This window comes from Podarcis filfolensis (genome assembly GCF_964270895.1).
Source record: "Podarcis filfolensis genome assembly, chromosome: Z".
In the NCBI taxonomy this organism is placed as follows: domain Eukaryota; kingdom Metazoa; phylum Chordata; class Lepidosauria; order Squamata; family Lacertidae; genus Podarcis; species Podarcis filfolensis.
Genome location: NC_139617.1, coordinates 17,079,806 through 17,106,749, shown reverse-complemented (window position 1 = coordinate 17,106,749; position 26,944 = coordinate 17,079,806). Strand labels below are relative to the sequence as shown.

Sequence of the window (26,944 nt, the reverse complement as noted above, 5' to 3'; positions counted from 1 at the left end):
GCCTACCTTACAAGGTCGTCGTGTGCTTAATATTAACTCCTGCTGAAAAACCCTACCGAACACAGTGAAATTTACTTCTGAGTAAAAACGCACGGGGTTTGAGCCGAGCGAGCACTTCTTTAGCAACCGACCCCCCTCCCCCGCCAGCCGCCCTTAGTACTGTCTGCTTTTGCCGATCTCCTTCTCCTCTCTTTCTGCGCTGAAAAGAAGGCTGTTTGTGCGTGTGGAAGCAGGTTAATCATCAAGCAGTTTCCGTGCCCTTGCAAGTTTTAAAGGGAAGGAAAACGTTGCAGGATTTTTGCCCCGAGCAAACTCCCAGCCGTCTCATGATATTTGAACAAGTGCTTTTCACAAAACAGCCTTAGAAAAACAAAACAACAAACACTGATCGCTACAAACGTTAGTCAAACCTACAGGAGGGGGTGGGAAATCACGAAACGAAATGAAATATCCAAATCTTAGATTTGCCCCATCATATTTCTAAAGGGGTGGGGGGGGGATGACAGCAGAGAGGGGAAGCCAGTTGCCTCCCTGGAGAACCCTGCAGAGTGACTCCTCTTCGCTGCATCCTCGGCGTGCGCGCGCCCACACACGAAAAGGGTACTCTTATCTCTCGCTCCCTTGGGTACCACTCTTGTACATTTCGCCCGCTGGGCCCCGCCCCTTTCCTCCTCGCCGGGCCCCGCCCCTTCGGCTTGGAACGCGCTTCCCCGGGCTCCGATTGGCTGAAGCCCTGCCGTAGCTCGGGACCGGAGCCGCTGTGTCTCTAGCTCGCGTGCGGCCAGCAGTTTGCAGCAGCGGCAGCAGCAATAATAGCAGCAGCAGCAGAAGCAGCAGCAGCAGTGCGCGCCGGGTTGGTGGGGGGGAAGGAGGAGGTGGTGGAGGAAGGCAGAAGCCGGCGCTTGCAAAAGTCGGGCAGGGGGAGCGGGTAGTGAAATTTAAAATTTGGAAACAGAGAAGGAAGGGAAAAGGAAAGAAAAAAAAGGGGGAGAAGCGGCGGACCGAGGAGCTGACCCGCTGGAGAGCGATGCAAGCCACTGCGGTCTGGCTGGCCTCTGCAAAGGCGCCCGCAGCCCGCCTGGTGGAGCCGCGGATTGGCTTCCAGAGAACTTAACATTAAAGAGAGACAGAGAGAGAGAGGGGGGCAGCATCCACCAATTTAGCTCTTCTTTGCAAGGGATTCTTATATTTATTCTTCCACCTGGCTTCGTGCTCCACCGGAGCTTCAGAGTTGTCCCCCCGCTCCTCCTCCCCCTCCTCCCTCCACAGTTTGCAAAAGGACGATGAGGTTTGCAACCAAACTTTCCTCGCCTGCGCTTTGTTCCCGTTGGCGACTAGCGGCCCGGAGGATGCCGAATGCGAAATAATCATGGGGAGAGAGAAGAGGAGAAAGGAGAGTCTCCCCGGCGAAGGATTGCAACAGCGGCGCCTTTGATTCTTTCTCCCTCCCCCCCCGCCCTGCTTCGTGCCTCCCGCCCAGCGCAGAGCCGTCAGCGGTGGTTCCTTCTTCCTTTCTACCCCACCCCCGTTTAAACCACGGAATACCATCCAGCAGTTCCTCGTTTTGCACACCGAGGTGAGGAGGTGGGTACTGTGATCCAGGGTGCCCTCCCCCCCCTTGCCTGTGTTTCCTCTCTCCCCCCCCTCCTTTAGTTTAGCCTGTAATTTGGGGATGACATTGCCTCCGCTTTCTCATCTAGTGCACGGAGGTGCTTCGGCGGCAGTTCTCTAAGAAGACGCTCTCTCTGCCTTCTGATTTTGCCGAGCTGACTCCTTCCCCACCCGCGCCTCCCAGGCCACCCCATCCGCCCGATCTTCCTTTCCCACCCAGGGCCAGTTTCGCTCGTGTGACATGACCGGACAAGGATTTTTGCCTCTGCTAGTGGCCCCTTCCTTACGGCCCCCCCTCCGCATGCCCTAGCCTTACTTTCCGCCTAGCCTCCCTCTCTACATCCCGATTTCAGCCGCTCTTTATTACTGTCATTTCCCTAAAATAATAATCTCCGGATATCTGAACACCTTCGCCAAGCGGAGGCTTCCCCAGAGAGTCCGCGTTTTGCATAAAGGTCTGTACAATTTTTGGGGGGAAGGGAGTGGAAGTGAAGGAAAGGGGGGCAAGAAGAGAACGAGATTTGCGCATGCCAGGTGCAAGTAAATTGAGGCGCCTCTCCAATATACAGACTGCACTTAGGATGTGTGTGTGTCTGTGATTTCCCCCCCCCCAAAAAAAAATTGAATATAGCTGTGCTGTAACTTAGAACTCTCCTTGACCTGGCTGAGTGGAAGATAAGGATTCAGTGTTTCTCTCCCCTCTTTAGGTGGTGTTGCTTATTCTAGGGACTGAGGCTGAAAGATTTGTGGCAGGGAAGCAAAAAGCAATTAGCTCTTAAAGTAACCACATCCAAAGTCTCCCCTTCCTTCTCCTGATTAACCCCCAGCCACCCACCCTGTCCAGCTCCCCTGCCTCTCCTTCTGATTCGCTCCTTTCTTTCTATCTATCGCTGAAACAAACCCCAAACTAGTAAGCCCAAATCCCTCCCTCTCTCCTCCAGCCGCAAAATCAACAGGCAACAAGAGGGAAGGGGAGGAGGAGGCAGTGGGTGCACTGAGCCGTGAGCTATGGATATTCTGTGCCCACTGCTCCGTTTGCTGCTCCTTCTCTTGTGGACTCGGGCTGGAGCCCTGATCAACCTGAAGTACTCAGTGGAGGAGGAGCAGAGAGCCGGCACCGTCATCGCCAACATCGCCAAAGATGCCCGAGACGCAGGCTTTGTGCTGGATCCCCGGCAGCCCACCGCTTTCCGCGTGGTCTCCAACTCTGCACCACACCTGGTGGACATCAACCCTGGCTCGGGGTTACTGGTCACCAAACAGAAGATTGACCGGGACCTACTTTGCAGGCAGAGTCTAAAGTGCGTGATCTCATTGGAGGTCATGTCCAGCTCCATGGAGATCTGTGTGATCAAGCTGGAGATCAAAGACCTAAACGACAACGCGCCCAGCTTCCCCACAGATCAAATCGCACTGGAGATCTCTGAGGCTGCCAGCCCGGGGACCAGGGTACCATTGGAGAGTGCCTACGATCCGGACTCGGGCAGCTTTGGGGTGCAGAGCTATGAGATCACACCCAATGACCTCTTCGGCTTGGAGACCAAGGTGCGTGGAGATGGTTCCCGCTTTGCTGAGCTGGTTGTCGAGAAGAGCCTGGATCGTGAGACTCAGTCTCATTACAGTTACATGATCACAGCTTTGGATGGGGGTGACCCACCCAACTTTGGCACTGTGGAGTTGAACATCAGGGTCCTTGACTCAAATGACAACAACCCTCTCTTTGAAGAGCCCGCCTACACAGTGAGCGTGCCAGAGAACGCTCCCCCTGGCACGCCTGTCATCCGCCTCAATGCCACAGACCCTGATGAGGGCACCAATGGGCAAGTGTTGTATTCCATTCACAGCTTTGTGTCAGAGAAGGCCAGGGACCTCTTTCAAATCAACCCCCAGACGGGCCTGATCACGGTCAGTGGTGCAATTGACTATGAGGAAGGCCATGCCTACGAACTGGATGTGCAGGCCAAAGATCTTGGCCCCAGTTCCATCCCTGCGCATTGCAAGGTGACTGTCACTGTGCAGGATGCTAACGACAACCCCCCTCTCATTAACTTGCTCTCTGTCAACAGCGAGTTGGTTGAGGTCAGTGAGAATGCGCCTCCAGGCTACGTTATTGCCTTGGTGAGAGTATCTGACCGGGACTCTGGTGCCAATGGCCGGGTGCAGTGCAAACTGTTGGGCAGTGTGCCCTTCCGCCTGCAAGAGTATGAGAGCTTCTCCACTATCCTGGTGGATGGGCGTTTGGACAGGGAGCAGAGGGACCAGTACAACCTCACCATCCAGGCTAAGGACAATGGGATCCCAACTTTGCAGGCCACCAAATCCTTCACTGTCAAGATCACAGATGAGAACGACAACCACCCTCATTTCTCCAAACCTTACTACCAGGTCATTGTGCAGGAGAACAACACCCCTGGGGCCTACCTCCTTTCAGTTTCTGCAAGGGATCCTGATCTAGGCCTTAACGGCAGCGTCTCCTATCAGATTGTGCCATCCCAAGTCAGGGACATGCCTGTCTTCACCTATGTCTCCATCAACCCAAACTCAGGAGACATCTATGCCTTGAGATCCTTCAACCACGAGCAAACCAAGTCTTTTGAGTTCAAGGTCTTGGCCAAAGACGGAGGCAACCCCTCCTTGCAAAGCAATGCCACTATCCGAGTTATTGTCCTGGATGTCAATGACAACACCCCTGTGATAACCGCTCCTACTCTAGTCAATGGGACTGCAGAAGTTTACATCCCCAGGAATGCTGGGGTTGGCTACTTGGTGACGGTGGTCAAGGCAGATGATTATGATGAAGGGGAGAATGGCAGACTTTCCTATGAGATGGCAGAAGGAGATAGAGGATTTTTCGAGATAGACCAGGTCAATGGTGAAATAAGAACCACCAGAGCATTTGGGGAAAATTCAAAGACTGCCTATGAGCTGATTGTGGTCGCCCACGACCATGGGAAAACATCTCTTTCAGCTTCTGCCTTGATTTTGATATATCTTTCTCCATCCTTGGATGCCCAGGAATCCATAGGATCTGTTAACCTGTCCCTGATTTTTATTATCGCCCTGGGTTCCATTGCTGCCATTCTGTTTGTCACCATGATCTTTGTAGCAGTAAAGTGCAAACGGGATAACAAAGAAATCAGGACCTACAATTGCAGGTAAAGTCTGTCTGTTTCTTGGTACCAGCAAAAAAAAAAAAAAAAAAAGAAAAAGAATTTAGTGCCTGGCCTTTATAGCGTGCCATTTAAAACAAAATAAAATTTACTGCAAACCAAAGGAAGGCATCAAGTCGCTCCACATAAAATACCCACGGCCAATTCCTGGCCGACTTTTTTTTTTAAAATGTGTTCACACACACACCCAAATCCCAGTTAGTGAAATGGATCTAATACGATGGCTTGGCACAAATTATCCTTAATCTAAAACAGGCCAGCTGGGATCAGTCTTAAATCTGTACTTCGCCTATCTTTGGAAAGTGTGTGTGTGTGTAGAAGTCCCACACACATCCCCCCCGCAAAGTACATAAAATGTTAGTACAAGAAAAAGAACAAGGGAAGGGTTGCAGCTGCCTTTTGGCATGTAGGTGTGGATATATGCTTCTATGGAGCTCTGTTCAGGCTTGGATGTGACAAATTGCTGGGGTGTTTTGTTAGGGTTTTTTTTTGAGAATCACTGGAGTGATTCTCCATGGGGGAAGTTTGGGAGTAGGTGCTGTAGTGATGAATAAACCCATACTCACGGCAGTTGCCACGGGTGGACCTTGCTTTTTAAGGGCCTCCTCGGTCCTGTCAATAGCCTGTCCCCACCAGATGAGGTCACTGTGGGTGCTTTTTAGAGCTGCACTTGTTTTCTCTGGGAGGTAAGGAACAGGGAGCTGGCAGAACAGGAGATGAAAGAAAGCAAGGTTCAGCTAGAAATGTACCACGGAAGCCTTTTTTAAAATTGTCTTTTTGAGAAAGAGAGAGAGGGAAGGCGAGTGCTTCCTTACACTAGGAAATTGTGCTGCAGGTTTTGCAAAGAGAAAACAACAGCTAAGCCATCTGTTCTACTCATCACCCCGGCAAAAAACCCCACAACTTTAAGCCCAATTGATTGCTAAGTCAAAAGGTTGTCCATAGCTCTTTCCTGACACTTAAAATAAGGCTGTCTTATTTTTGTTACACTTTTGTTCGGTGATCTTTTTAAGTCCGAGATGCGGGGCTCTGCATGAACCCCCCCCCCCAGCCTGTATTTGAAAGCTTAAGATGTGGATTGAAGTCCCCTGAATATGTAACAGCCAGGCGATTATTGTCTGTCTCTTGCTATTCTCTGTGTTGCACAAGTTAGTAGACAAACGCTAACCGCACATGAATATCAATTGGGCGCCATAAAGGAGCAGCTGCGGTGGCTCATAAATGGTTTAATCCTGTTACGAGCGAAATAGCCGTGACTTCTCCCTTCCTTCAGTCCTAAGTCATTTCTGATGGAAGGGATGGAAATTAATTTTGCCCTCTCTATTGAAACATACAAATGCCTCAGGCAATTTGGAGAATCTGGGAGAATGTGCAGCCTTTTAAAGTTTTATTTATACCGATATAATGATGACTGAGAGCTTGGAGTTTCTCTTTCATTCATTTTTACAATGGGCACCAGGGTTTTGTGTGTGCGCGCACACAGATGCATACATACCTGTGTGTGTACACATGTGTGTTAGTGTGTGCACATAGGGAAAATCAGCTGCAAAAATAAACCATTAGATGTACTCTTCTAGGGAGCTACTTGGCTTTTAAATGAGAGCTAATATGCTGAATTTCTTTTCCATCTTGGTCCATTAAGCAAGGGCAGGCACTGAACATAAGCAGGAAAAAAGAATTTACAGTTGTGTCAACGCCACTAACAGATTTGCACTTCTGTATAACCAGTTGGTTTAGTGTGATGGCTCAGGGATTAATGAAGTGTGTGTTAATTAAATCATTGGTCAATAGGAGGAAACTGCACCATCACCACCCTCCAATAAGACAGCAGAACAAATGCGTGTAGGCAAAAATTTAGATTCTGCATTTTCAAACTTGAAAGATTTAGGCAAACACAGTTAAGGCATTTTTATGTGTCTGGATCCCCCACACCAGGGGTTTTCGAAAATGTATAGAGATGTACACCGGGAGGAACATTTCTTGACCGGAGTGAGGAACAAACCAGCTCTTTATATAGCCACACCAGAAGAGCTTTGAAAGTGAATGGAGAGAATCATTCTTGGTGCAACGTATATTTTCTGTGGAAAAGAGCGGAGGGAGGGGTGGAAAGAGATGACGAGTGTCAGGAGCTGGGCAGTGTTCTTTAGTCCCACTGGCTTGGTTCTGATGGCTGCACATCAGCCTGCTGTGTCTGATTTTCAGACCTCCAGTGTGTTCAATTTGGATTCCTATCTCTCTCTTCCACTCCTTTTTTTTTTTAAATCAACATCTTCTGACATTCATCTCCTATTACCCTTTCCTTTTCCAGTCCACTGTTCTCTCAGTAATCCATTAACCTTGCCTCTGGGGGAGGGTTCTTTAGTTCAGTGGTAGAATGGAAGCTTTTGCAACATGTAAAAGGCCTGAGGTTTAATCCTTGGTATCCCCAGTCAAGCGATTTCAGGTAGCAGGTGATGGGGAAAAGACTTCTCTTTGCCTGACATATTAAAAAGCTGCTGCCGAGCGGAATAGCTCATCCTGGGCTAGCTGGCCCACTGGTCTGACTTGGAATGCAGAACTATATGTCCCTTTCTTTTGCTATCTTTCCACTACTATCAGGAAATTTACATGATAATACCTTGGGAACAGGCAAACTTTCCTTCCTTCCTCCCTCCCTCCCTCCCTTCCATCCTGGGTTGCATTGCTCTTTAAAGTGTCCTATATTTCAGTGAAGCTATATAAACACAAATGTGCCAGGGGAGTTTAATAAAAAGTGCTCTTTCACTCGATGAATGTGATGAGAGGTAAAGATACTTTTTCTGGCTTAGTGTCGTTCGCCACCCTGGTCAAACTCCCCTGCTATCAATTAAGTAATAATATAAGCAACATCCTTATGTAAGGTGGCAAGATCCTCTCAGGTTACTTCCTCTTGTGGTTTCATCATTACAGTTCCTGGATTTTCAAGCCAGGCAATTCTGAAAGTTAAGTGGACCCCACTTTTGGAAACAAGTATTTTCAGGCCTTGCTTAAAGTTGAACTGATTTCTTTCGGAAGACTGCAGTGCCTGGCATCTTCTCTGCATATCTACATCTGTGTGGCACTGATAACGATACACAGTCCCCAACGGTAATACCAAGCTACGGTTACTTCAATCTAGACTTACTGAGATAACGCTGAATGCGGTCATGTTTTTAATTATTTTTCTGGTCCTTGTTTACTGATAACTCCACTCCTCTGTCTCCCCCACTCTTTACCTTCTTTCCTTGTGTACAAGAGACAAAGCAGACCTACATTCTGTAAACCGATTGAAGGTCAAAAAGATAATTTTCTCCTTCTGAAGCGCAACACCTTGGTCTGCCAAAAAACAAACAAAACAAAAACAGTAGCCAACAGGAATGTTAAGTTTGAAGGGAGCAGGAAAGAGCTGGCATTGAGGGAAAGGTTCTGACTGGCCAGATGCGATGAGGAGAAACGAAACTGAAAAGAAAAGGCAGTCTACAGATGCAATAACATTTTCAAGACGGATGTTGCATCCTGGTCCACAAGTTCACAAAAACGACTTGCCCACAGAAATGCTTACTGGCCCACCAAACTGCTTTAAAAGGTCACCCGACTTTGTGGCCACTGTTTTACTCACCGCAGGTGACCAGACAAGTGGCTGTTCACAAGTTTGCATTTGATAGTTTTGCAACACACCTACAGGGGAGGTCGGGCAAAATGTTTGTGTCAGGTTTATTGCTATTGGAAACCGCAAATAGAACTGCTCCTTTCTCTGCTGGTTTTTTTCTCTCTCCCTGCTTTTTACGTTTTATATTAATCCGTTTAAATAACTTTTCAGATCCTTATTACCAATGGAAATGCATTCACTTTTCACTTCATGGATTTTTACATAAATTATTTTCTTCCCTTTTCTGCAGGCTGAACTATATCTCTGGTAACTAGATATCAACAATTCTAAGCAGCAGACAAAGCCAAGGGAACTTTTTGTGTGTGTGTCCTTATTCCTCACTTGTTGTCTTTATGTGTCTGACCAACAAACTTTATGCCTGTGAAAAAATAAAGACCCTCCGTTATCACAAGAGCCAAGTCGATGACCCTGCAGGTGGATGGGCAACCAGTCCTTTGGGATTCTCTGTTGACTAGTATACAGTCTTTTTTTGAGGATGAAGTAAGATACTCACTTTGCTTTCTTGTGTCCTGCAGAATTGCAGAGTACTCCTATGGGCACCAAAAGAAATCGAACAAGAAGAAAAAAATCAGCAAGAATGACATCCGCCTGGTGCCACGGGATGTAGAGGAGACCGATAAAATGAACGTTGTGAGTTGCTCCTCCCTCACGTCATCTCTCAACTACTTTGACTACCACCAGCAGACCTTGCCTCTGGGTTGCCGCCGATCTGAAAGCACTTTCCTCAACGTAGAAAACCAAAACAACAGGAACACGGGGTCCAACCATATCTACCACCACACCTTCACCGGCCAGAGCCCTCAGCAGCCAGATCTCATCATCAATGGGATGCCACTTCCGGAGGTGAGTGTGGAGGAGGCGGGACTTGAGAAATGTTGAGCTTTCCCTCATAAGGGGTGGTGGGCATTGCTTTCATGGTCTGCTTGTGAATGCCCAGCATCATGTGTCTTGACTTTGGTTGGAAGTTGAATGCTGGGTTAGCTGGACCTAGGTTTAGATGGCTTTAAGAAATGTTTTGACATATTCATGGAGGACGAGGAAGTCTGCCAATGGTGGCTAGTGGTCCTGATGGCAATACAGGACTTCCATATTCATGGTCCTCATAGATCACTTGAGTAATAGCTCTTGGGGATGGATAACAAGGGAGTGCTGTTGGCTCCATGCCATGATTGTGGGCTTCCCAGGCCATCTGAAGACTCAGAAGTCCTTGATCTGAGGCAGAAAGTAGTCCTTAGGTTCTCACTCTATGACATACTTTAGGACTACAGTGATACCTTGGTTTACAACCGTAATCTGTTCCGGAGGTCCGTTTGTGAACCAAAACAGGTTGTAACACAAGGCACGCTTTTGCCAAATGGGGCCTCCAATTTTTTTTTGTTCGTAATAAAAAAAAAAAGGGTTGTAATTTAAAAAAAGGTTGCAGACCGGGACACGCACTTCCAGGTTTGATGTGTTTGTAATCCAAAACATATGCAAACCAAGACGTATGCAAACCAAGGTACCACTGTACTTGTCTTAAGTGGAGCTGTTGGCGTTGGTTCCTTCCATTAAACCAGGTTTGGAGAACCAATGGCCACCCAGATATTGTTGGACACCAGCTCCCATCAGTCCCAGGAATAATCTGGACTGATGGGAGTTGTAGTCCAGCAGCAGCCACGGTTCCACAGGCTTCCCACCCCTACATTATGTTGACCCAACAATGTGCATGTGTGCATGTAAAAATAATGTCTAAAGAATTAATTTTGGCTATATAGTTTGGGGTTTTTTATGTGACCCATCATCATTGTCTTACTGTGGCTGATCTGGATCTTTTCAGGTGTCACCCTGCAATTTAAACAAGAGCATTTACCACAGGTTGTGAATGCAGATTAAGCTTTCTTAATTAAAGTAGTGATTGAATGTTGATATTGCATATTGATATTGCATAGTTGGTGGCCAGATGTCACCACGTAAGACACAGATAGGCATGGATTTTCTTCGGGCTTCTCTTCCTTTCTTCTGTCTTCATGAAACATGGCTGTCCCTGCTAGTGACATCATCATCATCCTGTCCTCATCCTCTGACTCTGTTTATGAGCAGGATGTTAATTCTGACTATGTTAGTTACAAATGCATGGTAAAGGAGAAGTGTCTCAACTTAAGAAGCATGGGTTTAAAAATAAGTCCATTGCTCCACTGTATTTATTTATTTTAATTTTTATAAATGGAAAGACAAGCTTGGGGTGGGGGGAGAACCCCAAGGTTTGCAGAAGTAAAAAAACATACAAAACCAAAACACTTAGGGAAAATATCTAAGTGGGGGACACCCTCCCTTCAAACAGCCCAGCGATGGGTGATCGCTTCTATTTTGTACATGTTAAGCTATCTCTGTTTTCTTTCACTAATTCAGGCTACTGAACTGCAAGTTTATTGAGATTTGATCAGAAATTCATCCTGTTAACTGATTAAGGTTGCAATCCTGAGCATACTGGCTTGGGAAAAACCTTGATGAACTAAATGGGATTTAGCTCTGAGCTAAAAGGCACTGTCTGGGCTGTGCAAGAAACACGGTTGCTCAGCTAAACATCCTTTGATTGATTTGAGCCAGGATGGTACAAGTAACTCGCATCTTACGCTTATTTAACTTATGCAATTGCAGCTTTGCGCAAGGTCCACCACTGATGGGAAACTGCCAGAGTTCTCAGAAGGCAGTGGGAGCGCCTCCTTCCCAAAGCTGAGCAAGCACTCAGCGGGTTTTGAGAAGGCAGCACCAGGCTTTGGGAAGGTGGTGAGAGGACTTTGGGACCAGAGCCTTCAAGCTGCCTTCTCAAGGCAAAACAAGCACGGCCTTTGTAAAGTTGGCACTGGGTTTTGGGAAGGGAGCAGAAGGGCGCATGGGCACTGCCAGAGTAAGGCATGCCATTTTAGGGGGGAAACTCAACTTTTGCAAATTTATTTAGTGAAGGGTCTTAAAAATAAGTTTTTGGGGTGTGATGAATTCAAATCTGCCATTGTTTTTGTGATTGGAAAGCATTAGCCTTGATCAGTCTACGTTTGATGGAGGAGCACACAAACTGTTTTCAGAAAACCAAAGAATTTTAATTTTACCTTCTGAAAATGTCAGATACCGTAATGTGAAATAATAATAATAATATTAATATGTATCATAACCACGAGTACTTGGCAATCATTTTTAATGATTTCTGTGCAATCTTACAAACGTGTTACTTACCAGGCAGAACAAATTTGTATTAATTTAACCAAAATATCTTGAATTCCCAAGTCATTTTCAGCATCTCTCATCTTTGGAATTTGAAAGCTAAAAACTCAACATGCCCTACTGCTAGAGCTCTCACTGCCTTGCCAAATGTAGGCAAGCAGATTTTGGGAAGGTTAAACCAGACTTTGGGGAGGGCTCTGGGACATTACACCTTCTTCCCTAGCAAGCACCCTGAGCTCTCACTCTCTCCAGGCTTTGGGAAGGCAGTGGGAGGTCTCATGGCAGAGGCAGTTTTGGGGTGACACACTTTGGGTTTGCCTGCACTTGGTGCCACACTGCAGGGGGTGCCTCAACAATGCAGTAGAACAGAGCATGAGAAGCGTTGCACAGGGCGCTGCTGAAATTTGAGAGCTTGAAGTCCACGACTGCTGTTGGACACTGAAAGAGCCCTGGTGCCACCCCCCCAAAGCCACGCTAGTGCTCAGTAGGGTTTGGGAAGGCGGATCTGGGCTTTGCGAAGGATGCGGGCTGTGCTCCCCGGACTTTGATTGTGGGGAGGGCTCAGGGACACGGCCAGAGCCCTCGCCCTACCATTTCAAAGCCAGGCAAATATTTAGTGGGCTTTGGAGGGCGGCAGAAAGGCATTTGGTGCTGGCAGAGTTCTCACACTCATGGGGCTTTGCATTCTCCGGGCTTGGGGAAGCATTGCCTTCCGAAAGCCAGGCAAGCGCTTTGCAGAGTTTGGGGAGGCGGTACCAAATTGGGTGGTCTAGAGACTCTTGGACAATGCCAGAACCCTTTTGCCACAGCCAAGCACTTACTGGACTATGGGAAGTCAAGCACTCCTGGGCTTGCCAGAGCTCCTGCACTTATTAGCTGCAAGCACTCACTGGGTTTTGGGAAGTCAGCAGGAGGGCTCTGGCATGAGCTCCCATGCTGCCATTTCAAAGCCAGGCAACTAGAGCTTTCGGACCTCCTTTCCAAAATGGGGCAAGCACTCAGCGGGCATTGGGAAAGCTGGCAGAAAGGCTCTTGGATGCGGGCAAAGTTCTCACACTCATGAGGCTTTGCACTCATTGGACTTTGGGAAGTTCTGCCTTCCCAAAGCCAAGCAAGTGCTCCGCAGGGTTTGGGAAGATGGTGGGAGGGTTTTGGGACTCTGCTAGAGCTCTTAGACCAGAACTCTTGTGCTGCCTTCCAAAAGCCAGGCAAGCTCTCAGCAGTTTTTGATAAGGTGGCACTGGGCTTTAAGAAGGCAGCAAGCTCTGGGAAGCTGGCAGAGCCCTTATACCACCATTTCAAAGCTAGGTAAGTGCTCAGCAGGCTTTGGGAAGGTGGCAAGAGGGCTATGGGATGCCCTCACACCTCCTTTCCAAAGCTGAGTAAGCAGCCTTCTTATGTGTGGCCCAGTTCCGGTGGTTGCTGGTTCTACACATTTTTGTGTATATATGTGGACCCACAGAACCAAACTCTCAGGTAAAATGTGAATCACCTGTATAGTGGTTGGACTACTCAGGAGTCCTGGGTTTGAGTCCTTTCTCAGCCTTGGATGACCCCAGGCCAATCACGCTCTTTCAGGCTGGCCTATCTCACACAGGGGCATAGCAAGCTGCCTTCTACTGAGGACATTGCTTCATCTAGCTCGGTATTGTCCACACTGACTGGCAGCCGTAGCTTTCCAGGGTTTCTTGCAGGTGTCTCTCCCAGCCTTACCTGGAGACTGAATTGAGGACCTTCTGTATGCAGAGCAGATGTTCTGCCACTGAGCCATGGTGCTACCCACGTAGCGTGTCTGGGGAAACCCAGCTAGGTGGGTGGGGTAGAAATAAATTATTATTATTATTATTATTATTATTATTATTATTAATATTAATATTATTAAGAAAGGATGTGACTACATGTACAGTGTCTCAAACACCTTGGGAGGAGTTGGGATGCAAATTTCAATACTTAAAGCTGCTATAAATAAGGTATTATAAAATCCAAATGAAATTCAAGAGCCTCGTGGTTTGATTACAGGGTTACTTAGGTGAGCATCAGCACTACTTGACGGAACGGGCAGAGCTTTTTCAAATCACAAAGTCGGAAGGGGCATCATGAAGGTCATCAACCTAGTCCCTTGCTCGATGTAAACTTGCGGACAGCTTCCAGTTGAAGCTGAATAACGGAAGATTCTGAAATGAGAAAAGAAACTTCTTTTCACATCGCATAGTTAAGCAGTGGAATTTGCTCCCACAAAGGGCAGTGACAACCACCAACTTGGGTGGCTTTCAAAGAGGGCTAGATAAATTTGTGGAGGATAAAGCTACCAGTGGCTACTGATCCTGATAGCTGTGTTCTGCCTCCACTTTCAGAGGGCAGTAGTGCTTCTGAATGCCAGTTGTTGGAAACCACAGGAGAGGATAGTACTCTTGGGCTCACATCCTGCCCATGGGCTTCCCCAAGGGCTGGCCAAAGTGTTAACAGGATGCTGGACTAGATGAGCTTCTTATGTTCCTAGGACCTGCAATGCAGGCTGCAGCTCAAATCATCCCTGGCAAATGGCTGCCTGGCCATTTGAATGCTCTTTCAGCATAGGAGAACCTATCACTTCCTGAGGCAGCTCTTTGCATTAGGAAATTTCTTCTCCCGATGAGCTGAAGCCACCCAGAGTAGCTGGGGAAACCCAGCCAGATGGGTGGGGTATAAATAATAAAATTATTATGAAGCCTGTTTCTCTGCAATCTCCAGCTCTTGGTTCTTGTCGTGCCCTGTTGAGCAGCCGAGGGAGCTTTCCCTTTATATAATGGCTTGCTTCCAGATGGAAGGACCATTGCTCTAGTGAGTGGATCACACAGATTTGTACGTAGCAGGCTCCAGGTTCAACCTGTGCCACCTCCACTTAAAATGATCAGACAGGAGAGAATCGGAGAGATGCTCTTTTGCTTGAGGGTCCTGGAGACCTGCTGTCAGTCAGAGTAGAAAACTCTGGGCTAGGTGGAGAAATAGTCCTCTCTTGGATCAGGCAGCTCCCTATGTTCCACCATGATGATTACGTCATTGGTGGCTGGTGTCCATTGGTACTGGTGGGGAGGAAGGCAGGGAGCCCGAGCAGTCAATGACAAGCAGATTCAGCTAATTGCAGTTGTGACCCCCATCTTCTCCCCTGCTGGATCTTACACTGAGACTAAGGGGGGGGGGGAGCTGACAGGTTGTGCTGCCACACCCTTGACTGGTTGTAGGTAAGGAGGCAGGCAAATGAGGGCTAGCTGGACTGAGGTTGGTGGAATAATGGACCAGTCACCATTGGTGTATCAGGTGTCTCTAACACATCACATAAAAAAGGAAGAAAAGTATGAAAGCCGTTGCGGATTTCAGTGAAATGAAGCCAATTTCCCCGAGGGTGATTTTCCTACATCTGTCCTTTTTATATTTGAACGATGAAATGTCTTATTATTATTTTCCTTGCTTCCCCCCTCCTTGGGAGGGGAGAAAACACCCACATGCTGTGAAACAGTGAAGCTTTTATCATGAGATAAGCCATTTTCTTCGCTGCTAGGAGAACGAAATGCACATGGATTTGTGCTCACAACCCTTCTGTTGGGCATCCTTGACTAACGCTGGTTTGTTGCTCTTTGAATTATTATTTGGTATTAAGTAAAACAATCAAAGGTTTTGTCATGTTTCCTGCTTTAAACAGAATAACAAAGCTGAGAAGCTGTTGAAATATTTATGACCTGCTCCGCTCCTCTCTTTGTTTTTTGTCTTTTTTGGTAAATGCAGGTGACTATGGATTTACTTCTTTGTAAGCAGGTACACTGATGATGACTTTAGTTTTTGGGGGGTGATGAGCCCAATCCAGAGATTTATCACAGGCAATGTCTGCCCGATTTCTAGTGGGAAGAAGTTCCATAGAGTTAGTCCCACTACGCTGCTGACACAACTCTTGGTCCTTGCATAATTCCTCTGTAAAGGCAGATACAGTAGTTCTTTAACCCCTTCACTCTGGCACCAACAGCAGCAAAATCTCTCCCCTTTATGCCCTTTAACTGCTGTCTCCTCTACATAGATGCCTAAGGACAGGTCTGATAAAGCTTCTGCTGTTGTCCAAGGATCCCCTTGCCTGTGTTTTGTCTCACATGAGGTTGAGTCAGATGATGGAGCAAATGCTGTTGGCCAAGGGCTGCCCATGTGGTGACTTCAAGATATTGTTGGGACCACAATTCCCACTAGTCAGGGATGATGGAAGCTGTAGTACTTTTGAAGGTCAACATGTCTGCTTTTTCTGCTGTTGGCCCGTCAGCCCTTAAAAAGTCATGGCTTCCCCCAAGGAATTCTGAGAGCTGGAGTTTGATAAGATGCTGAGAGTTGCCAGGAGACCCCTGTTCCCCTCACAGAGCTACAATTCCCAAAGTAGTTTAATAATAAATCCCCCTTCCTAGGGAACACTGTGCATGAGGGTCATAGAGGTCTCATAATTCTCAGCACCCTTAACAAATCTCAGGATTCTTTGTGAGATGCCATGCCTGTTTAATGTAGTATCAAAGTGCTTTATGGTGTGAATGTGGCCATAAATCCTTTAATTCAGGCATGGGGCATATTAGGCAGGCTTTGCAGTTTCAAACATTTTTAGCTTTGTTTAGTAAATAAAATAGATGTGCTAAATTAGAGCACTCCCTAAGGCATCAGAAAAATTTTCCAATGCAAATTAACCTATGCAAACCTAACTTGCATAGGCTGTTTTCCCCCCAGTTGTTCAGCCTCCTGGCACCAGGTATATCAGACTAGTGACTCAGGCTCTGAACATCTGATATATCAGAGGCAGATGGATTGCATGCAGGTGCAGGCCGAAGTCAGGCCAGGTGTCAGGCAGTGTGACTCAGCACAGAAAGAAAGCCAAGCTCTCCCTGCAAGTTGCTAGGTTGCTGGTCTTGCAGTCCATTGGGATTAACAGATTAGCCCTTGGACATCACCTTACTTTCCTGCATTGCAGAGTGTTAGACTAGATGATCCTCAAGGTCCCTTCCAACTCTACAGTTCTAGGATTTTCCAGGTTAGGGCAGGGGGTGTCATGGGATCCTGTAGCACTCACTCTGCTAGGATGGCCTGGATTTGTTCCCTCTGCTGACTGGTTGACCCAGTGGCACTATGGGGGGTTGCCCTGGTGGTAACCATCATTATTTTTGTGGGGGTTTAAAGAAAAGGAGAGAGAGAATGTGTGTATTTATGAGAACCAGCTGCCAAAGAAGACAAAGTTCTTTTGTCTTAATATTTTGCATGGAACAGGAGCAGCAAATACAGTGCTCTCCATATGTTGTTGGACTGCGGCTGCCATCATTCCCAACCATTGGCCATTCTAGTTGGGACTGATGGGAGTCTGACACCTTCTCTACGCAGCTTTTTGCAAATGAAAGGGACATGCTTCTTTGCCCTTGCTACTGATGGCTGAGATGCATGTTTTGAAGACCCACCCTATGGCTGTGACTGATTTAGTTTTAGTTTTTTAATACTGCATTTCAAATTGTTTGTTTCCTGCCTGGGACCTGCTGGTGAAGGGTGGGTACCATCACCACCATCACCACCACCATATAAAAAGTTGCCCTGATATGATTTGAAGAGCACTACTACAACACAACACACATATCTTTCTCTGGGTCTGCACTGCAGTGTGGACATTCACAAACCATGCTTTGTGGTTAGATCTATTTCTAGAAGAGCCAAAGTAGCACGTTGTTTTCCAGCATCCATCAGGGCAAATGGGGCACTGCCCCGCCAACCCCAGCCTGCCCTCAGCCACCCCACTCCCAGCTGCTTGGCTTCTTCCTCACATACAACCCTAGGGGTGGCATTGCCTGCCAGCTTCCCACAGTTGCCTTTGTAGAAATCAGGCAGAAAATGGGAACAAACTTAGAATGAGTTGGCTCTGCCTGTCATCGGCTCTGGCTCCACCTACTGTTGGCCTCCTGCCCTGCCTGTCCCAATGGGCACCATCCTCTGCTGCTGTTTTCTGTTCCCTGGGAGGCTTAGGAGAAACAGCGCTGATACCTTGAGAGGAATGCTGTTTTCCATCCCTCCGCTCCAACAGAGCTTTTATGCTTTCACTGGTTGCATATGTGACCACAGGTTTGTTTGCATATGGATTGGAGATGGAGATTAAAGCATCCAGATAAACACTGGGATAAATCAACAAGGTTTTACCTTGTTTTAAAAAAACAAAACCCAACAGCTATGAATTTCCCGTAAACCCTTCACTTCCCTCCTTTGCCTCTCTTTCTGTGGCTAGGTGTGCACAGTTCCTCAGGTAAGATGGCAGTAGACCTCAACTGCAGGCTGTGACGGGCTCTTAGAAAGCTCCCATCTGTCCCACATAGGTGTTATGTTCTGGAATGATCAGGAAGGTTTGGAACCCAGGTTGGTGGGAAGGGATGTAACTAGGTGGTAGGGCATCTGGTTAACATGCAGAAGGTCCTGGGTTCAATCCCTGGCATCTCCAGGGAAGGGCTGGAAATGCCCCATCTGAAATCCCGGAGAGCTGCTGCCAGTCTGTGTAGACAGCACTGAGCTTGATGGACCTAGTGGTCAGACGTGGTTCGAGGTAACTTTCTGTGTTCTTAGCAGGGAGGATCTGTAACCATGGGGTCTAAGAAGCTTGGTGATGGAGCATCTGCTCTGCATGCAGAAAGTCTCAGATGCTATCCCTGGCATGTCCAGGTTGGGCTGAAAGGGTCCCCTGTCTGGAATCCTAGACAGTCATAACCAGCCAGTGTGGACTGTAATGAGCTGGATGAACCAGTGGCATTTTCTATGTCCCTAAGCTGTTTGTGCACCTACTTCAGAGGGAGAGGGGGAAATGTGTCCCTTTCTGCTTGGTTCTTTCCTCACCTCTCCCCCTAAGAACTACCTTCTCCTCCCTGGCAATCATTCCCCAGTACCTGTTGCCATTACTTTCCCCACTATTTCCTCTGGCTTATGAATTTTTCCCTAGCTCTGCATCTTTGTTTTGGGAACTGCGGCATATAAATAAGACCACAATAAGAGCCCTGATGGATCACGCCAGGAGCCCATTTACTCCAGTGTTCTGCTCTCGCAGTGGCCAACCAGATGCCTGTAGGAAGCCCATAAGCAGGACTTGAATGCAAGAGCATTACTCTCCCTTCTTGTTGTTTCAAGCAACGGGTGGTGGAGGTAGCTGGGCATGCAACTGTTAAAAACGCAGGAGGTGGTGATGGTAGTGGCATCGGCATCAAGTGTAATACTCCTGGGCAGAAGCGGTAGGGTAGAATGTCCTTTTTTTTCAAGAAGCAATGTCCTCTATCCTTCATTACTTAATGCAATTTGTGATAATTGCTGTTTTTCTGCTTGGTGGGTCTGCAAAACAAAGAGGAACAGCGGTAGTTTAATCCCCACTGAGGTGGTCTCTCAGTTGAAGTTAATGTGGGAGTAGACTGGTATTAAAAGGCAGGTGTGAGCATGCTCATCTGAACGTTAAAGTAAGCAGCGTTAAAGTAAGCACTGTTGCGCGGTTATAGAGCTAGCATAGCAGAGTGGCATAGGAACCAACTCCATTTACTTGGGAGTAAGCTTCAATATAATGTTCTCCCGAGTGAGCATGGTTAGGACTACACTGTAAGAGAATTATCTGCAGTGCGTACTTTCTGCCTGCTTTCTACTGGCTTAAGTGTCATGGTTTTCCAGTGCTGGACCGGATCATAGTTTGATGAGCAGTTCTGAGAATTCTGTTAAGGATCCCTGGGCTCTTCAGAAAAGCCCCAGTTCCCAGTGCTCCCAGGACAGTGGAGATGATGATCAAACCAGTTTAAGGCTGTTGTCCTGACCCTTCTTGCATGACAGCAAGCCCCATTGAATTCAATAGGACTTACTTCTGGGTAGATATGATTAGGCTCACCAAGAGAGTAAGTTGAGGGGCTTTGGTTGAAATCTCACCTGAACTGGGTTGAAATCATTAGGGGGTTTTATGCCAGCCGGTATGTCACCTGGCACCCATGGACAACTGCCAGGGCCCACTGGAGTTGCCACTCTATGTGCCTTTCTATAGGCTTATCTGACTGCTGTGGTGGTAAGTAGCTTACCTTTGTGATTCTCCTACAATACCTTGAAAATAATACTCATTTTAATATGGCTCTGTAGCATCTGGGGATGCCCATGACTGGGGTGGGGAGTGGGGAGTAGTTGACGAGGAGACTGAGCGGGCAGAGATGGGATGGGAGATAGGAATGAGTCCACCACTGGGCACTTTGCTGGAGGCCCCCTCGAACTCATTCCCCAGCAACATGGGAAGATATCACCACCCACACCTGTACAGGAGTTTTTGAAGAACAGCCGAGATGAAAGGAGGCACTGAGTGCTCATGCTGAGCTGAGATTTCTGCCCCTTTCCCTACTCTGACTACATTTTCCATGGCTTTCTCTGTTTCGATTATGTTGTGCCAAGTTCCACCCTAGAAAGCTCCAAACTCGCACAGTCTTGGCCTTTTCAAGGTTACCTACTCCGAGTTGGTGCCAAGGCAACTTCTGCATCATTGCACAAATGCCCAGAGCCAATAGTGAGTGCAACAGCCTGTAGCTGCTGGGAGTGAGGGAGTGTCTAAAATGCAATTAACAGAGTACAGCAGATGTAATATAGCACCGTTCCAGAGAATTAAAGCTCCGTTTCGCTGCCGGTGTTGATATGAAAACCATAATGTGGTTTTTCCAACTACACATGAATGGCATTGACCTGTGAATAATATCGGTTGCTGTTATATTAGTTGTTGTGTCAGTCCTGGATTCAGATTATATATACTTCACAACTGTATTGGGCAAAAAACACAGCAAGCTTTTGAGTTGCACAGAATCCTTCAGGTGGGATTAAGAAGAGGAAAACCAAACTGTGTATAAATAGAACAGGAGAAGCTTATGCGTGTGTTCTAACTGCAGAACTTCAAGGCACTACCACCAATACTGAGTGGTTTTGCGATGTGTAAATCTAATGGATTCAACACCCAATCCAACTATTTTTCCTTGGAAGTGTGTCCCCTCAGTTTTAACAGGGTTTGGATCATTTAGAGATGACCTGCGTATGCAGCAGGGTCACACAGCACAAGGCCTATATGCCAGAAGTCAACATGTTCTTCGGAGCACACGATTAAATGTATTTCTGATTTTCTGTGAAAAATGCTCCCTGCACCTTTGCAAATTATAACGTCGTGAGAAGAGTTCTAAGCCAGCTTTCTCTTATACATACAACTTTTCCATTGGCATAAGGACCTTTTTCTTCTTCTTCTTCCATGGGAGAGCATTTAGAGGTGCGACGTCATCTGCCTGCAGCCTGTTGTGGAATAGACCAGGCAGAGTGGGATTGCGCGATTCTCTTGCATGTGTAGATGACATGCTTTGCACATGCTAGCATGTTTAGGACCACAGCCTGAGTTGTTTAAAAACCAGAAGTTGATTCCCAAATTGATTCAAAATCTGTAATTGATTGATAACACTGGGAAGTGGTCACTCTCATTGGGGTTTTAAGCATGTTCAAGTAACTGTTTGCATGAATGCTGTCAAAAGTAACATAAAATGGCATCTCCTGGATTTAGGACTCAGCTACACAGCTGCAAATAAAACGCTTTAAATGTGTTGCAAAGTGCAGTGTACAAATGTGACACTAGATGGTGACAGGGAGCTATGCCAAATTCAATGTATTTTTCAAAACTTTTTTTTTTTTAAGCATATTCACAGCATTATTTTTTGTATGTGTGTAGATTCCACCCTAGTCTCTAAGAATATTGAAGTCACTGGCTCTGGTCTCTTTTGGTGCAGGCTTCTTCCCTTCTCCCCAGGCCACACCTCTGAGTGTGCCCTCCGCTGCTCTGTGCCCTCCTCAAGTGCCCTTGCCTGGCAGGATAGTGTCCTTGAGTAGAATAACACTTTTTGCTTGCCTGGACAGCCAGGGGTGTTTGCTTGTAGGAACTTCAGATTTTTGGGTGGGTGCATGTTGCCTACTGCACAAAGGTAAGAATCTCATCTGTTGCTCCACGCACTTTTGCCTCTTGCTCTGCCCACTACAAGGGAATGCGACCCTTGGGTTGGAAAAGATTCCTGGGCCCTGCTCTAGTCTCTGGTTCTGAAAATGTAGGGTGCACTTAGACGTGGAGATTATTGTGTTGCTCTTCCTAGTTATAATGCTAGTGCATCTGACCTGGTTTGCTGCATTGCCTTGACACTGCATTGCTTGCTGTGCTATGGGGCTGTTGTGCTGTTGTTCATTCACACCAGTGAGCATGGTGTGACACAACAGCAGGCGTCAGTGGACATGCCACCACTCCGTATGTGCATGTGCACATCTGTTTCACCCATGAAAAATGTCAGGAAAGAACTTCATGCCAAAATACAGCCCCAGATTTCATCATATGGCATGACACATGAACATGGTGGGAAAAAGGTGTTGCTGAACTCCTGGGATTTTCGAGGTTAAAGGTAAAGGTAAAGGTAAAGGACCCCTGACAGTTAAGTCCAGTCACGAATGACTCTGGGGTTGCGGCGCTCATCTCGCTTTACTGGTTGAGGGAGCCAGCATTTGTATGCGGACAGTTTTTCCGGGTCATGTAGCCAGCATGACTAAGCCGCTTCTGGCGAAACCAGAGCAGTGCACGGAAACGCCGTTTACCTTCCCACTGGAGCGGTACCTATTTATCTACTTGCACTTTGATGTGCTTTCGAACTGCTAGGTTGGCAGGAGCAGGGACCGAGCAACGGGAGCTCACCCTGTCGCGGGGATTCAAACCGCCGACCTTCCGATCAGCAAGCCGTAGGCTCAGTGGTTTAGACCACAGATTTTCACTGGATCTGGTTAACACGGAAACGAGCACTAAAATTCAATTGGATTCTGCTAGATTCCCGGAAGTGTCTTTTATGTTGTGCGAAAGATCATGCAAAATGCCGAATGCGGGGAAGCATTTGTGAAATGGAATGAAGTACTGCCTTGATGCAGCCTTCGGAGTGGCAAGCATATACAGTACCTGTGTGTCGCACCAATGTTTCCAAATCATAGCCCTTCCTGCCTGGCTCTCGCTTCCCCTCTTCCATGCATCTGATATGGTGGAGAACTGCCTTTCACCTGAATCGCAGCACTTTATCTCATTAATAATAATGATTATTGTTCATTAGCAATTATCTGTTTACAAAGCAGATCATTACGAGGCCCGCCAGGTGGAGATGGTTTTTGTAATTACCACCACTTCCCAGCTAGAATTCAGCTAATAGAACTAGAACAGCTAAGGATAAGGGGGAGAGGCAGAGAAAGAATGAGTGAGAAAGGGAGAGCAGATTGGGTTCATCCAGCCAGTCTCCCCACAGTGTATTTTCTAGGACTCTGTCCGTTCTTGTTTTAAACGACTGTAGCAGCCGAGCATTGCAGCTTCCCTGGGGAGGCTGTTGAACAACAGACTTATAGATCTGAGTGTCAGGAAGATTTTCCTAATGTTCCCGTTGAACGTGTGACTTTCCCCTTATTGCCATGACGCGAAGGCAAAACATTGTTTGATGTGAGATACGATACAAGGGTAAACATGGTAAGCTTTATATGCCACTTAGCGTTAGATGTTTTGTGTCTGAGTAGCGAGTGGGTGTCTATAAAGAAAAGAAAAGGGGAGAGAGGGGGAAAAAAAATAACAGCTATCTGTCTTTATAGCAGGAGAAAGGCTTGGGACTGAATTGAGACCGGGCTGGTCTTTTTAAATCTCTAGGCTCCTTTTTATTTTAACAGTTAAGAATCTTGAAATAAAAAAGTCCCCGAGGATTAGATGTTTGTAAAGATTGCTTCCTGCTCTGCAAAACAGACCTTTCTCACCCTCCCGCTCTTCCTTTGAATGGAGTAGAATTTCAGATGCTAAGAATGTCAGTGCAAGTATAGATGGGGTATCTGTCATTGGCCCTTACAGGGAAACACCCTCAATTCTCCCTGACTATAACCCCAAATTCTGCGCTGAAGAAAACTGGGATTCTGTGGCCAGAATAAATTATGCAAATGAAACAAGTTCGGATTTCTCTCTCTACTTGTTCTTCCTATTTTCTCCAGTTTCTCCCCAGTAGTAATACCTATGCAGCACACTGCAGTTCCTCCTTCTGCCAATGCCAAATAAATCTTATCAAGGCTCTTCTCCGGCTTCTGAGATTATGCCGGGCATTTCCTACAGCCTTTCAAAGGGTATGCCTTCTCATTCATACAGGCTAGAGACTTGATTCTGAAAATAATAATAATCAAAGGGAGCTGGAAGCCCAAGGAAGCAGAATACTGTGCCCAGAGCCACTTACGTACACTTGGTTAAAACAAGGCAGTCGGTGCCCACAGGCTTGCAGTTTGAAAGTCACGACACAAAAGGAAAAAGGAACTGGGAAGGAAGAGGAAAACAATTTGAAGTGCTGATTATTATACGAGTTTGTATAATCTTCAGGTGGAATGTGAACAGTAAGGGGCAGGGAGTGCATGATGGTGCTGGCCTTTCAGCACAGCTGATGAAAAAAAAGTGTATTGCTTTCCATCTCTTTCATTTAGGCAGTCTCCTAGAATGACTGCACCCGTGTTTCTTCTTGTTTTTTTTTTTAAAAACTTAGTTATCTGAAAGCTAAATTAGATGAGATGACAGATCAGTTGCTGAATTTCTTGATCTTCTTTTCTTCTCTTATTTGAAATGATAAATGCAGCTGTGACTGTGCCCAATTCAGACTGGGACCATTGCACTGAAGGAGGAAATTCCCCCCCCCCCTTGCCATTTTCCCAGTCCTAGTAATCCATTTATAACTGCTATGAGCCTTGAGGGGAGAAACAACACCAGCATCTCTATATAGGGCTGGGAACCGTCCTATCTGAGACCCTGGGCAGCTGCTGCCAGCCAGTGTAGGGAACACTGAGCTCAGTAGTCTGAGTCGGATAAGATGGCTTCCTATGTTCATAACCACAAGGTATGACAGTGGTGTTAATTGGAATAAGGGACTGTCTTCAGACTGTCAAAACCCGAGATTTCAATTCTCAGGAAGATTTCATTAAGTTCCTTTGAATGGAGGGGGGCGGAGAGGACCTTTTCCACCGCGTTGATCCAATTTGTAACACGACCATTGTAAAAGCCTAATAAAAATGAATCAACAAAAATTGATTGCACCTTTAATTAAAATTTAAAGGTGAGTTGTGATAATTAAGAGCAATAAATTAAAGGGTACTGCATTGTTCACATTTGAATTTAGATGAATTCTCTGTTCTCTGCAGACCGCCAGTCAAAGTGTTCAACAGAATAAACAAAGGCATAGTGTTTTTACGTAGCGTGGAGAGAATGGATTGGCTTCTGGTATGGGCTCTGTAAGGCCAAACCGGCAATACGTTAAATGTGTGCCTGCACTGAATGCGTATGTGTGTTTTAAACAGCAGTTGTGTGTGTCTGTGTCTGGGTGGAGAAGCTGATATAGGTGTGTGAGCAGAATCACGAACATGGCATTGCTCACTGGGAAGGATTATTTTTCTTCTAATTCTCTGGTTCCAGTGACTTCTTCCCTCTACCTATAGGGATGGAGTGGGGGGTGGGAATTCAGATTAGTTCACATTTAAAGTTGATTCTGCCAGGTCTGTGTTCATGGAAATAATATGTGAATCAAATCCCAGCCATCCTTTGAAACATGCACTTCTCCAGTCAAGCAATGTGTACGACAGCGCATGTACCGGAGTATAAAGTGTACATAAAAATCCGTATATTAGTATATTAGTAAAAGCAGTGTACAAAAGCACACTATTTTAGTGAAAGTAGCTTTGCAAAAATGTGTACGTTGAGTGAATTTGCATACAAAGAAGTGTACAGGAAGAGAAATTCACAGCAAAATGCTCATAATTTTTCTCAGCCTGATGTGGAAATGTGGAGAATTGAATTTAAGACTGGAAAAGGGGGAAATTAACCGATTTGCTCATCCTTAACCACCAAGATGCTATTCACCCCAGGAAGCATCTGTGTGGAACAAAGCCCTGAAAGACTGGAGAGCAGCTGCCTGCCAGAGTAGACAAGAGGGAACTAGGGAGAACTAATGGCTTGACTTGGTAGAAGGCAGCTTCTTACACACTTATGCAGGCAAGCAAACCAATAAAAAACTGCTGTAGGTTTATTCGCAAGGTTGTTTCAAGGCCTTACCTTGTTGATAATGGCATTTGGGACTCTTTAGAATATCCCTTCAATGTTTCACCAAACTGGAATATCTCCTTGCTGTTCGGGTGTTGAGCATGTCATTGTCATGGCTCACCAAATCTTTTAAAATCCCATTATTTCCCCAGCTATTCACCCGTGACCTCTGTGGACGAGGTGCTTTCTTGGTTAGGAAATTTCTGCATGTCTTTCTCAGCATACGACCATAGGAAAGCTGCCTTATTCTGAGCCAGACCATTGGTTCATCTAGTTCAGTGTTGTCCACACCGTTTGGCAGCAGCTCTGCAGAGCTTTAGACACAGAGTCTAGAAATGCTGGGGTTTGAACCCGGGATCATCCGCTTGCTGTACCACTGAGCTATGGTACCACTTCTAGCAGAAAGAATGGCATTTTCATTTAAGGAATGCTCCACAATCTCCCTTCTTCCCATTATCTCACTGGGCCTGCCAAAGTTAGCAGTTATTTGCGAGCTACGGAAATGTTATGTGGTTGGAAGCAAGATCAACCTCCGTGCATTTGCTTATTTGTCTTTTCTGTGCTTGTCAGCTCTCCCTCCCGCTCCCGCAGCTTGTCCTCCCATTCTGTGCCTGTCTTTTTTTTTAAAAAATGTCAAAAGTGTCTTCTCTAATCACATTTTTTTGTTTGTTTGCGTACTGCAACTTGAGTGAGTGTGCTTCCTCTAATATGCTCAGTTTGTGGAAATCAACTTGTGTCTGGCATGGAGACATTGAAAAACAACAACAAACGGTGCCATTTATAAAAGCTTAGGAGGGGCCAAGTGAGTAGAATGCCAGGCAATTATCATGAGAATAATTGGAAGGGGATTGGGGATGAGTAATGCTGTTTTATAGTGTTTACCACCCTGTCCTTGTCCCTTCTGAACAGACATTTTTCAGTGTACTGTGTTGTTGAAACAGATGTTATCTTAAGAATGGATCATTCAAGCTGGAAGGAAAAGTTTAAATCTATGAAGTGCATGTAAAACATGGCTTCTCTAGCTTGGCTTGCAGATACAATTTCCTGGCTCCTGTTTCTGCACTCAGAGCCTTGCCCAGTCTAATGCTCTGGTCTCACAGAGCAACGCCAGGTTGGCTGTTTCAGCATGAAGCAGAGATTCCAGTGCACAACTTTGCTCTGACAGGGGAT

General features: G+C 46.5%; 1 protein-coding gene across 2 annotated transcripts in view; it reads left to right on the top strand.

Moving 5' to 3' along the window:
• Positions 1–1,590: 1,590 nt before the first annotated feature.
• PCDH19 (protocadherin 19) overlaps positions 1,591–26,944 on the top strand; it is a 134,062-nt gene continuing 108,708 nt past the window's right edge. For both annotated transcript variants that reach the window (XM_083595838.1, XM_083595837.1), the window contains exons 1-2: positions 1,591–4,766; positions 8,964–9,291. In XM_083595838.1, the coding sequence (XP_083451964.1) occupies positions 2,620–4,766; positions 8,964–9,291 (2,475 nt within the window). In that variant the 5' untranslated portion in view covers positions 1,591–2,619. The remainder of the gene's footprint in view (positions 4,767–8,963; positions 9,292–26,944) is intronic.